Source organism: Oncorhynchus mykiss, chromosome Y (assembly GCF_013265735.2).
Source record: "Oncorhynchus mykiss isolate Arlee chromosome Y, USDA_OmykA_1.1, whole genome shotgun sequence".
In the NCBI taxonomy this organism is placed as follows: Eukaryota; Metazoa; Chordata; class Actinopteri; order Salmoniformes; family Salmonidae; genus Oncorhynchus; species Oncorhynchus mykiss.
Genome location: NC_048593.1, coordinates 29,817,401 through 29,831,661, shown reverse-complemented (window position 1 = coordinate 29,831,661; position 14,261 = coordinate 29,817,401). Strand labels below are relative to the sequence as shown.

Genomic DNA, 14,261 nt, shown 5'->3' with positions numbered 1-14,261 from the left:
CCACGACTGTCAGCCAATCAGCATTCAGGGCTCGAACCACCCAGTTTATAATACCTGTTATAAGTGCATGAGAGTAAGTGAAAAAAATGTCTCTATAAATTCAAGAATTTTACAGACGTTGTCTAGTCTGGTAGAAGCTTAGTATTACTGAGTGTTGCCACAGGGTGAGGGGTGTTTTAACATAAACCTACCTGGGAGGGGCTTTTAAAAGTGAAAGCAAAAATATTCCCAGATGTACTATTATAAGACTCTCCACTCCCACACCTTTTCCCCAATCTTACCTTATCACTTAGCTCTACTAATTTTCCCAAGGTCTCTTCAGTTTATATGAAATCACCTTTGTGCTGGGAAAACGTCATGAACTTACTTTAATTTTCACATTGCGGTCCCTGGATGAGTCACTTCAGGAATCTCAGTGATATTACCAGTCAGAGGAGTTTCATAGTGCACTTAATAATACATATATGTTGTGTGTGTGTGTGATATGTCAACAATGTCAATAGTTTGACCTCAAACAGTAAACTCCATGAAGAAAGAGGACTGACTAAGTACAGTTAGAAAAATGCAAGTGTCATTGTCACAGTGATACAATAATACAAAATCCATATTTTTTTTGACCACATTGTAGAACACTGAAATGTAGTTTTGAGACACTAAAAACGATCATAGTCAAACATGGTACAGGGGTCATCTATCATGCATAGAAAACAGAAAGGAAAACACAGCACACTGCTGCTCATGTTCCCAGGTTATATTTATTTAGCCTGTGGATCCAGAAAGATTCCCTTTGAAGAAGTTTCCGGTAATAAACTTGCCAAACAGGTCTATTTCTTATACATGTTCATCTGCCCTAGGTAAGGGATTATCATTTGTCCCAACACAGGCCAAGGACTTTGATACATTTATAGACTGTCAAACGTTTTCTGCAGTTTGAGATTGACTGAGTTTTTGGGTAATGGGGTTGCTCCCTATGCACCTGCCAATGTTCATCTATTGAACGATATTAATAACCAGACAGGAAACAATGATAATGTTTTCCCCATTGATGACCTGAATGACAATGAACCTGACTCTCACCCTGAGGACATGAATAAGGAAAAACGCATATTTTAAGAGGAAAAGCACATTTTTAGCACCCAAAAGAAATCCCTCTCTTGAAACAAATTTCCGCCTAGTTGAGAAAGATGTACATCATCTCCTGGGTAAGAAAAAACAATACAGGGTTTTCCACAATATGTCCAAAGCAGAGAAATAAACTGGGCTCAGGGTCGGTCCTCTGATTTACTTCAAATCAAAAGGGAATTGTATTTTCCTTCATTAAACAGTCCAAAATCATATTACACAATTTTACAAACAGCCATCTGGTCGTCGTCCAGACTGGAAGATCTGGGCAGTAACTTAGGCAGATGTTAACAACGCACACACACTCAGGAAATATATATATAATTACATTCATTCCCCAATGAGCGGCGTTGTGGCACTAAGTGATGGTTGTATGGGGACTTTGTTAATGGCTCTATCACTTCCTAAGTGTCAAAGGAACTGAACCGAAAAGGAATGAAAGCATAAACAAAAGATATACAAAATATAGTTATCATACTCACTCATTCATCTTATACAACAATTAGATGTAAACCTCATATCTGAGGCTATTATATAAACAGCGTTATGGTAATGTGGCTACACCCATGAGCTTCCCCAAGTTGTAACAAACGGACCAGTTCGTAGCTGGATTCTTCACCGATCTTTTATACTTTCTCCGGAACATGAAATTTGTTCGTACCTCAAGTTCTGTGAGGTGGAAGAAATTCCTTTGTACTTTATGAAAATTTACTCTGCCTCTTACACTATGTGGCCATGTGGCAGGGTCTTCTCATGAATTTACGACCTCTCTCTGACCTCAGCAGCCTAGTTGAAGGAGGCAGGGGAGGCAGGGAAAGGGGGATGGGGCTTGCTATATCCAAAGAGGGCATCTTGTTTGTCCTGCAAGTTACAAATCATCATAAAATCATGAACACGTGATGTCCTGTTTGTAGATCATCGTTGCAGTCCCCTCTGGTGGTTGAACTTTGTAGGCTTCTCTGAAAGCGGAGCAGTCCACCACAAGGATGGCAGTTGATGTCCGGTTGGTGATCGCCGTTGCAGTCCCTTCTAGTGATTTACCTTAGTAGGTTCCCTAGAAGCTGCAAAGTAGCTTCCAGTGTAGCAGGATGTCCTGGTTGGTGATCGCCGTTGCGCCCCCCCCCCCCTCTGGTGGTTTACCTTGGTTGGCTCCCTGACAGCGGGGCATGCCGCCACAAGGATGGGCCGTCGGTGTCCGGATTTGGGGTCGCCGTTCCGGACCCGTCATCTGGTCGTCGTCCAGACTGGAAGATCTGGGCAGTAACTTAGGCAGATGTTAACAACGCACACACACTCAGGAAATATATACAGTGCCTTGCGAAAGTATTCGGCCCCCTTGAACTTTGCGACCTTTTGCCACATTTCAGGCTTCAAACATAAATATATAAAACTGTATTTTTTTGTGAAGAATCAACAACAAGTGGGACACAATCATGAAGTGGAACGACATTTATTGGATATTTCAAACTTTTTTAACAAATCAAAAATGGAAAAATTGGGCGTGCAAAATTATTCAGCCCCCTTAAGTTAATACTTTGTAGCGCCACCTTTTGCTGCGATTACAGCTGTAAGTCGCTTGGGGTATGTCTCTATCAGTTTTGCACATCGAGAGACTGACATTTTTTCCCCTTCCTCCTTGCAAAACAGCTCGAGCTCAGTGAGGTTGGATGGAGAGCATTTGTGAACAGCAGTTTTCAGTTCTTTCCACAGATTCTCGATTGGATTCAGGTCTGGACTTTGACTTAGCCATTCTAACACCTGGATATGTTAATTTGTGAACCATTCCATTGTAGATTTTTCTTTATGTTTTGGATCATTGTCTTGTTGGAAGACAAATCTCCATCAGGTTTTCTTCCAGAATGGTCCTGTATTTGGCTCCATCCATCTTCCCATCAATTTTAACCATCTTCCCTGTCCCTGCTGAAGAAAAGCAGGCCCAAACCATGATGCTGCCACCACCATGTTTGACAGTGGGGATGGTGTGTTCAGCTGTGTTGCTTTTACGCCAAACATAACGTTTTGCATTGTTGCCAAAAAGTTCAATTTTGGTTTCATCTGACCAGAGCACCTTCTTCCACATGTTTGGTGTGTCTCCCAGGTGGCTTGTGGCAAACTTTAAACAACACTTTTTATGGATATCTTTAAGAAATGGCTTTCTTCTTGCCACTCTTCCATAAAGACCAGATTTGTGCAATATATGACTGATTGTTGTCCTATGGACAGAGTCTCCCACCTCAGCTGTAGATCTCTGCAGTTCATCCAGAGTGATCATGGGCCTCTTGGCTGCATCTCTGATCAGTCTTCTCCTTGTATGAGCTGAAAGTTTAGAGGGACAGCCAGGTCTTGGTAGATTTGCAGTGGTCTGATACTCCTTCCATTTCAATATTATCGCTTGCACAGTGCTCCTTTGGGATGTTTAAAGCTTGGGAAATCTTTTTGTATACAAATCCGGCTTTAAACTTCTTCACAACAGTATCTCGGACCTGCCTGGTGTGTTCCTTGTTCTTCATGATGCTCTCTGCACTTTTGACGGACCTCTGAGACTATCACAGTGCAGGTGCATTTATACAGAGACTTGATTACATACAGGTGGATTGTATTTATCATCATTAGTCATTTAGGTCAACATTGGATCATTCAGAGATCCTCACTGAACTTCTGGAGAGAGTTTGCTGCACTGAAAGTAAAGGGGCTGAATAATTTTGCACGCCCAATTTTTCAGTTTTTGATTTGTTAAAAAAGTTTGAAATATCCAATAAATGTCATTACACTTCATGATTGTGTCCCACTTGTTGTTGATTCTTCACAAAAAAATACAGTTTTATATCTTTATGTTTGAAGCCTGAAATGTGGCAAAAGGTCGCAAAGTTCAAGGGGGCCGAATACTTTCGCAAGGCACTGTATAATTACATTCATTCCCCAATGAGCGGCGTTGTGGCAGTAAGTGATGGTTGTATGGGGACTTTGTTAATGGCTCTATCACTTCCTACGTGTCAAAGGAACTGAACCGAAAAGGAATGAAAGCATAAACAAAAGATATACAAAATATAGTTCTCACACAAAAATCATCCAATTGGACTGTATTCTATATAAGTCCAATGTTCTGGCAAAATGACTATCATGGCATTGTCTCTAATGCCATATCTAGGGTTTTCCTACTTGGTGTGTTGCTTAGGCACTATCCTAAGTTGATAACTATATGATAAGTTTACAGCTGTAAGGCACTAGTTTTGGGCAGTCTACAGGGATGACCTATGGACTTCTGGGAAGAAAACTGGTGAGTGCTGTAGTCAAAGGCCTCAAAATATATGTTCAACTTTACTAAGGCTGGTATTTTGCTTGGACCCTTAAGTGATCCTAGCATAAATCCTAATTGGATGTTCCGTTGTGCATGTGCGTTTATGCTTACGCAAGCACGCATGTCAAGGGAAGGAAACCAAGTATCCTGGCAGATTACAACTTGTTCAGAATGAGTCTGACATAGTCAGATAATTTTCAGGTCAATGCATGGAGGTCCGTCAGAATTTGTGTCGAGGGAGTCTGTAGTAGTTTTTACTACAAGTCACTGTGTCTTCCACTATTGTAGTGGTGATAGGTATGAAGTCTATTTCATAGCTATGTCATCCACGAAATCATGAAAAGAATGGTCAATCAGGTTGGCTGATGGAATGTGTCGAGAAATCGTAATATCTCCTTGGATCGGATTCTGCCCAAAGAGGTTTCTAAACGTATTGTTACTATTAAAATCTTTATTTTGGCTTGACAGCTGACAAAAAATAACTTCCCTAATTTTGTTGTATAACCCACAGTAAAACAAGGCATGAATTTCAGTTTCAATAGAACCATTGTTACAAAAAGTACATACACATTTATCTAGGGAGTGTTTGTGTATCGACCAGTTGGGTCCACTCCACACAAAAATGTTGCTAAAGTATGAGAAGCACACAATAACATAAGCGGTGGGAAAAAAATATTTATTTGGGGAAATTTAACACTCAAATTAGCCTAAATAATTTCCAAAATTTACTTTTTTCTCCTGGGATTTAATATATATTTTTTAAATTCAGGGTTTGTGTCACGTTCTGACCATAGTTCTGTTATTTTATTATTTGTTTTAGTATGGTCAGGGCGTGAGTTGGGGTGGGCAGTCTATGTTTGTTTTTCTATGTTGGTTTTTGTGTTCGGCCTAGTATGGTTCTCAATCAGAGGAAGGTGTCGTTAGTTGTCTCTGATTGAGAACCATACTTAGGTAGCCTGGGTTTCACTTTTGGTTTGTGGGTGTTTGTTTTCGTGTGAGTGTTTGGGCCACACGGTACTGTTTCGGTTTTGTATAGTTCACGTTTATTCTTTTGTTCCAGTGTTCAGTTGTGTTTTGAATAAATCAATATGGACACTTACCACGCTGCGTTTTGGTCCGATCCTTCTTCCACCTCTGAATGCCGTTACAGTTTGTCATTATATAGCTCCTTCCTTGTTTTAGGCTATACTGCTTCCATTTAATAAATGTGAATACAAACCGTCTATTATTATCTGCCCTGATGTCAGGCCAAAATGGTTTCTCTTGCAAATTCATAAAGCATGTGCTCATCAGACTTGTAGAGAGGGGTCTTTTTATTTAGTTAGTGTGTTCCAGCTAGGTAGTGTGCATGTAATGACATAATGCATGTAGTGACACAATACTAATAGAGAGAAATAGTAATGACGTCTTTTTGTAGGCACTAACTCCGCCATGAATGGAGTTTTTGGATGAACGGCAAAAGACAAGGTCTGTGGTAAACACAGGCTTATGAAATGTCACATGTTTTTTTCCATTAGATAATCTTCATCAGCTAACGTCACATTTTGTGAAATTTGAAGCATTTATTTAATTTAAAAAAGCACATATCTCATAGAACAAAACCTATAAGATCTCCTAAGCATGTGTTAACCTCAGAATTTATTTTTGACATCTATCCAAAAATGCTATTCTTTCCTCATTCATTTAAGAATCACCTTTATTCACCAAGTACATTTACACATACTCAGAAGTTTACTTGGTGATATGGTGTTGCTAGTGACAGACAACATTTACAGACAGAATAAGGACAACGGAGTTTAAACAAAGTTTACATACATTATATACAACTAGGTAGAGTGAGCATAGAGCTATAAAGAGAGAGCAGATATACAAATGTACAGTGGGTATACGGTTGATATACAGTGGGTATATGGTTGATATACAGTGCTAACAGCTGAGCCATCAATCAAGACCGGCCAGAGTAGTGTCATCTGCAAACTTCAGTAGTTTGGCCGATGTGTTGTTGGAGGTGGAGTCATTGGCGCTGAGTGAGTATTGTAGAGGTGAGAGCACGCATCCCTGTGGTGCATTGGTGCTGAGGGATAAAGAGTACGAAAGGTCTTTTCCCAGCTTCACGTGTTGTGTCCTGCTGGACAGGAAGTCTGATCCACTGACAGATGGAGCTGGACACGTTCAGCTGGGAGAATTTGTTTTGTAGCAGTTCTGGGATGATGGTATTACAGTTTTTTCTGATTGCTTAGGCACGATCTTTGAAACTATAGGCTATTTTTGCTAAAACTCTACACACTAACCACAAACCCTTTCACTAAACCAGCAAAACAGTATACATCTCTTGCAAAAGCAAACAATTCTTGCAAAACTCTTCAAACATTAAAGCGTTTTTGTTTTTGTGTCAATACAATCCACACAAACCATAATTTGAATAAGCACACGAAACTACGCACTGAAAGTATAAATGAAAAACACTTGGCTTTTTCTGTGTGCAGGGCATAGCAGTTTGCAAGAAAGTTTTGTCATTCATGTAGTAAACACACATACACACAGGTATCCAAATGTGTAAAGTATGGATGTGTATTCCGAACATAATGCTATCAACACAAATAAGGGGGAAAAGTTTTTTTTAAACGTTTAAAAAAAATGTTCTAACACTCCTCTAACAACAAAAGCGCAGTAGGAGAAAACAAAAACATTTGTGCTAGAAAAAAAAAAGAACAGAAAAAAAATTAGGCTATATCTCGCCTTCTTTGTGGGTCTGGTCGTATCCAGGCCTGACATGACCCCTGATCGATGTCTCCACAAGCCTCCTCCATTGCCTGTAGAAGGGGTATGCGTTGATGGGGCTGGCGATCATACACCTTCCAACGCCATGCAGAGAAGAATTCTTCAATAGGATTCAAGAACAGAGATTATGGGGGAGATTGAGTGCGATGAAAAGTGACCAGTGAACCAATTGCGGACCCCAGCAGCCCGGTGGAAACTAACATTGTCCCAAATGATAACATACCTGGGCTGCTCTGGCCCCTGGTCATTAGGGGTCAGTCTGTTGTGGAGGGTGTCCAGAAATGTGATAATGTGTGCAGTGTTGTATGGGCCTAGAATTGCATGATGGTGAAGGACACCGTTTTGACTAATAGCCGCACACATTGTTATGTTGCCACCACGTTGTCCCGGGACGTTGATGATGGCACGGTGTCCGATGATAATGGCCCCTTGTTTTTGCAAGGTTGAAACCTGCCTCGTCCACATATATTAGCTCATGATGCACTGCATCTGCTTCTAGCTCCATGTTTCTCTGAAAGAGACAAGACAAAACAATGTAGCACAGTACGAAAAGACAGGGATCAGTCAATATGATGTAGCACCATACACTTCCAGATCCAGTACCAATGGTAGGATAGTATAACTTACCTGCACATATTCATATCTCAGTTGTTTTACACGGTTTGACTTTCTCTGTACAGTACAGCTGCTTCATCCTAATTCTATTGAGTTTCAGTAGACGAGACAGTGCAGAAACTCACTCTGTTTCAGTAGACGAGACAGTGCAGAGAGGCTCACTCTGTTGACGTTTTGGAATATGGTGTTATCTGCCATTATGTGGTCCTGCAGTTCTCTGAGTCTGATGCAGTTATTTGCTAAGACCATATTTAAAATGTGGGTCTCCTGCTCTGGGGTGAACAGTCAACCTATTCCACCAGATACTGGTTTTCTTGCAGTTGATTAAAAACATTTGAATGGTTTTATTGATAGATCCTTCTCATTATGAAAGTACAGTACATATTACTGTACCAGTAAGACTACAGCACTTACAGTTACTTACCGGTTCTCATTTCGAAATATCCGGATGATACCTGCAACAGCATAGGGGCTCAGATTTGGTTGAACCCGTTGCCCAGCCTCCCTCATGTTCATCCCATGGTTGAAAACATGGTCAACCACAGTCGCTCAGATTTCATCAGTTATTGTGTTCCTGACACCCCTTCCTCTTCCCCGTCCTCTCCTTCTCCCACTTCACCTCTTCCTCCTCTTACTTCTTCACCTCCTCATCCTACTCTTCCTTGTCCTCCTCTAGTTCTCACCCCTCTTACTCTCTGGCCAATATTGGCCTCCATTGTTGTCCAAACCAAATGTTTACCTGTTGCCTATTTATAGTGCTCAAGCTCTGATTTGTAAGTGAACTCATTATCTGAAAGTGTTTTCACCTGTCAATGTGGGAAGGCAATTGGCGAAATAGTGTAGCAATGTAGAGACCAATGTTTACAGTTTTGCTAGAAGTGTGTTATTAAATTGCAAACTGAGTGTAAAGCAGAGAACGTGCATTCAGTTTGGCACACTTGGTAAATGCATTGGCTACAAGTGTTAATGGTTTCAGAGATAGTGCTTCAAGAATCACTGTTAGTGTTTAAGCATTCAGAAAAAACTGTAAATGCAGAGCTAAAGTCCACAAACAATATCCTTGCATACGTGTTTGGGTTATTGAGGTGTTTGAGAATGTAGTGTAGGCCCATGCTGATAGCATCCTCCACAGACCTGTTAGTTCTGTAGGCAAACTGCAGTGGGTCGAGAGGGGTGTCAGTAATGGTTTAGAGATTTTCTCCATAGGAATGGATGAACAAACCAGAGATAACTAATTTGTGTTTTTTAGGACTGGTGAGCCCTATCACAGATGATCCATCATATTGATCAAATGCTCCAGTGGCCACTCTAAGGATGAACATATCTTCAAAAATTGAAGGCATTGGGAGGAAGCAAGATCAGGTGGGACCATTCTAGCCAATGAGAGGGCAGATACACTCTGACATTTATTTTGAACATGTATTTAACTAGGCAAGTCAGTTAAGAACAAATTATTATCTAAAATGACAGCCTACCCTGGCCAAACCCTAACCCAAACGAAGCTGGGCCAATTGTGCACTGCCCGTTGGGACTCCAAATCATGGCCAGTTGTGATACCAGGATCGAACCAGGGTCTGTAATGACATCTCTAGCACAGAGATGCAGTGCAGTGCCTTAGACCACTGCGCCACGATATAACGGGTTTTTTTTTTTTTAGAAAGTTGCCGGGATGTCACGTGTCCGTGCTACTTATATCAGTCCTACTTATAACTTCTATTCGATTAAATAAAGAACACGTTGCAAATAAGCCATTCCATTTTCGTTAACCAAATTCGACACTCTCGTTGACCTCCATACAAAAACTCATCGCTAGGTGAGTGGAAAAAACGCCAACTGCTGGAGAAGACAGGTTTTGGGCACAATTATACCCCTCGCTTTGCCTTTTACTCTGCTATACAGGCGCCATACTGAATGGATTAAATTATGCTGAGCCGCAAGACACCGGTCTATGGCCAGTGAGGAGAACGGGCAAAAGTGGCGAGGGAGGAGTGTCCTTATCAAATCTAACAGTAATCTGCACCGCTCGGCCATGTTGTCAACGAGGCAGCATGGTGCATTGACCAGATATATACATCTCTTTTACGTCAACGAGGCAGCATGGTGCATTGGCCAGAAATATACATCTCTTTTACATAAAATATATGCTTGAATTTTAAAACTAGTTTTCATTGGGAAGGCAGATAAAGCGTTTTATTCAAAAGCAATCACGTTTGCATGTTAAAACACAGAATTCTACTCATTACTCATCGTGCATAATGACATCATTTTTGTTTTGAGCTGACTTCGCCGTGGGCTTTGAACGGGGCACCTGGCTCACGCCCGGGGGTTAGCCCTTTTCCAAAACAAATGCAATCAACTTTCACCCTGTGCAAAACACGCCTACCATGACAATATTAATCGAATCCCCTCACTGTTACACGCTTTCTGACGTTCCACTAGGGAGGGCTTGAGACCTGACTGGAGAAGCACGGTTGTCTGACAAGAGACGGTTTCTTGGTCTGCTGCTAGCCTTGCGGTTTGAGTTCCAGAGTTAGAGCAAACGTGTTTGATAGCTTCATTAATCTATTGTAAAACTAAATAGCTTCGAACTGTTAAACCGTCTGTTAATTTGCACAAACTGTGGTAGCTAGCCGAACCCCTCAGACCGTTAACACATTCTTCTGACTGAAGAGGAGACACTGAGCTAGCTATCTATTTAAGACACGTAGAAAGCTAACCGGCTGGCTGGCTAGTAAATTTACTAATTCAAACTTTCTACCTCATCGGGGAGAGACACAGAACCGTTATCCAGCGATCTCAACAACTACCTTATTGAACATCTACCGTTGCATTGAGATAACAAGTACATCTGCAATATTTTCGAATTTGGGCACCATGTTTAAAAGGGATGGCAAGAAGGACCCAGAACTATTCCAAAATGTCTCTGAAGGGCTGAAAAAACTGTACAGGACCAAACTCTTTCCATTGGAAGACACCTACCGCTTCCACGATTTCCATTCACCCGCTTTGGAAGATGCCGACTTTGACAACAAGCCTATGGTGCTCTTGGTTGGCCAATACTCTACAGGTAAAACCACCTTTATCCGGCATCTAATGGAGCAAGATTTCCCCGGCATGCGGATAGGGCCCGAACCGACCACCGACTCCTTCATAGCGGTCATGCATGGAGAGCAGGAGGGGCTGATCCCAGGCAACGCACTAGTAGTTGACCCCAAGAAACCCTTCAGAAAACTCAACGCTTTTGGCAATGCTTTTCTTAACAGGTGAGTCCCAGTCCAGTGTAACTACTTAGCGAAATACTAGTTTATTTGGACAGCTATTTGGGAATATTTTATGAATCCCCCAGCCAGGGAATTAAAAAGATGGCCTGAGCTAGCACTGTTGGTGGACGGCTAACGTTAGCTAGCTCTTCTCTATTGATTCTCATATTTCCCCGAGGATCATCGGATAATCATGCAACTTTCTTTTTCACTCCATATATTCATATTTGGTATTTTATTAATTCTTATCCTCGGTTCACAGTATGGAGGGGAGTGGCTGTGTGTTTGTGTTGAACGTTGAAGAGCCACCTCTGCTCAGCCCATGTCCTTTGACTGAGACTGATCAAGTTAACAAGTTTACTACCTGAACAAAATACCCCCCCCCCCCCCCTTATCTATGCTTTCATAATGCTCCCACACAGAGCTGTCATGGGAGTATGACAAATATTATTATGGTCATCTCTTAAAAAGTGAAGTGGGGTGTGGTCAATAGGTCCATCCTGTTTTGACATCACCTTGCAATCAACTTCTGTACATGAATGCAAGAGATGTCATAGCTTATGTAAGAAATGAGAATCAACTCTGATAGTAGCTAGACTATTACCCTTACTCTGAGAGAAAATGTGTGATCTATTAATTACACTGCATGTATTGTAAGTATGATAATTGTATTGCAGAATGTCTCCTCTGCTCAGAGGACCCATTGACACAGCCTCTGTCCTGGTACAAGCTGCGGAAGCGGCTGTCGGGTTTGATCAATTATTAACTGGTGCTGCTTTCATTGTTACATTGATTTCCACATTCATGCAGAATACCTGGACAGACAGGGTAGAGTAGTACTTTACTAATCCCAATTTGGGACATTATTTTATCACTTCAGCATCAAATCGGTTAAATTACAAAGACCGGACCCGTATGTATCAGTGAAAAAAAGGCATGATAAGACATGTTAATAGCCAATAAATATGTAATCTATCCTCCTGGGAAACTGCAACAAGTCATTAAAAAGGCATTATAAATTTGTAATTTACACACCAATTCTACAATGTTGTATCCTGGCCAACCATTGTTTTATTTAATGTATAACTGATGTCAGAAACATACTCATAATCTTTAGTGGATTGTCAGTGGTATGGACATTTTGCTTTACTAAAACTATGCCAAATCATGACCATTGCCCTGTGAATCATTACACTTGCAACAGTCTTTGGCGATTCCGCTCCCACTGGCATGGAAAATATTTTTGGAATCTCGGATTGTTCCAACAATCCTCACAGTTCCTCCCATGAGGTTTCTATGTTTGACATGCATTTTAACATTTGTATCACAAACCATTTTTGAGGAAATCATGATGGAAGTGGCCCTTTTTAGACCTCTCCATTCAAATTGTATTTGTCACATGCGCCGAATACAACACCTTTATCATATGTGAACCGTATATGATACAGACAACATCTTGGTGTCATACTACATGTAGTGTGCGCTAATTTATGGAGTACGTCTAGATTAGGAAATGCACCTTTTCGCATTAATTTATTCAACATAAAAAATATGAATGTCAACTCAAATGGTTTATAGCTAGGTTTCCATCCATTTGGTGACAGATTTTCAGGTGATTATTAAAAAATCCACATATAGAACATTTGTATTTTCCCACCAATGGTGTGTTTCCACCAAAACGATAAAATAAATCACGTCCCTGAACCAACACTTGCACTTGACTCCCCTCTACCGATAGTTTTGTCACAAACCGTTGCGTTAAATGGCAAATGTGCCTATGGCCTTGGCACTTGTGCTCTAGCCAACAGCTTGCAGTGGGTAGGCTAGTCTACATGATGAGAATATTTTTCTGTCGAAGGGTTGTCAGGCATTGATCATCATGTCAACAGAATAAGACCCACCTCCATTTTCTGGATTTTGAAATGTGAGAACAGAAAGACTGTACAACCCCCCCCCCCCCCCCCCCCCCTTACTTAAAATTGCCTTTGAAAGTTTAGGTGGATGTGTCATTTCACATGTCAGTGTTTTTAGCACTTTGTTCAGAACACCTCTATTTTCAGTTGTGCTTTTCCCTTGGGTGTGACCCAAGTTGACACTAGCCTGCCACTTGAGGAATGGGATCCTCTGTATTGAATGTTGTCATGTGGATGGAGTGGGGACTGGGGTTATAACAGTAAGAAGGAGGGGTGAGGCTCTCCTGGGGAAGCGCTGATAAAAAGCTACAATAGAGATACTTACCAGCTGAGTTTATACTTGGCTCTATGCGACTGTCACCCCCTGCCCTGAAACATTTGGCTCGTTAATTCACTATTTTAGTGCAGGAGTTCTTGAAACTCTTTCTGTGTCTGTAGACTGGTCAGGCTTTCTGAGCAGAAACGCCAGTCAGTCCCTTACTTCAGCTTTGCCATGGCAGAAAGAACTTGGGTACTGAATCAGCCGTTTCTCCTTCAAACAATAGGCAGCACATTCTGACTCGTAATGTTTCCTTTCTCTCTTGGCAATCATGCACAGCACTGTCATCCATAACCTTGCTGTTCTAGCCGGCCTCTCTCTGCTGCATCTCTTAACCCCTAAACCCCTTAACAGTACTCCAGATGCATGATGAACCTGTCAGGGTGGTGTATGCTGCTGCTGTCAATGCCTCCCAGAGCCCCCTTTCTGTTTTTGAGTTTGCAGCTTACACACAGACCATGTTCGTTGGCAACCGAGCCAAGGGAACTCCAGGAATTCGGGATGAGAGTAGATGTGGGAAAACAATTGAGGGAGCGGAGACTCTGAGGAAGATACCCAACATGGGTCTGGGGAAAATCTAAGGGAAACATCCAGGAAGGGTGGGTGTGTCGTGAAGATAAGGGCTGCCTCTGGCTGAGTGATATGTGGAGGGTTGCAATTGAGGGGTTAGTGTTTTTTTACATTTTTTATGTTATTTAATTTTATGACTGTAACCGGCAAGTATGTTTTAGGATTGGGTGATTGTGGCTATGTGAGCGACATGGAGTGGTTTAGTCAGGAGTTATGCACACGCATCCAGATACACTGAGGAAACTTTTCCCATGATCAGATGAGGTAAGGGGTTAGAAAGATAAGAACTCTGCCACAATAAGGGAATTCCTGCCACTCTGTCACATTGAAGAAAGAGGAAAGCGAAAATCACTTTTTCCAGTATGCTCTGCTTTTTGCCATTA

The 14,261-nt window shown here is 41.5% G+C and overlaps 1 protein-coding gene and 1 long non-coding RNA gene across 2 annotated transcripts in view; one reads left to right on the top strand and one right to left on the bottom strand.

Annotated features, from left to right (window-relative positions):
* Positions 1-5,967: 5,967 nt before the first annotated feature.
* On the bottom strand, positions 5,968-9,222 carry LOC118945359. Its single transcript, XR_005040524.1, has 3 exons — positions 8,241-9,222; positions 7,425-7,712; positions 5,968-7,301 (listed from the first exon to the last, which is right to left on the bottom strand). It is a non-coding gene; the product is annotated as an uncharacterized LOC118945359 (long non-coding RNA).
* A 1,009-nt stretch (positions 9,223-10,231) lies between these two features.
* Positions 10,232-14,261, top strand: part of LOC110509982 (EH domain-containing protein 1) — a 29,891-nt gene continuing 25,861 nt past the window's right edge. Inside the window, exon 1 of the mRNA XM_021591238.2 lies at positions 10,232-11,079. Within this exon, the coding sequence (XP_021446913.1) occupies positions 10,691-11,079 (389 nt within the window). The 5' untranslated portion in view covers positions 10,232-10,690. The remainder of the gene's footprint in view (positions 11,080-14,261) is intronic.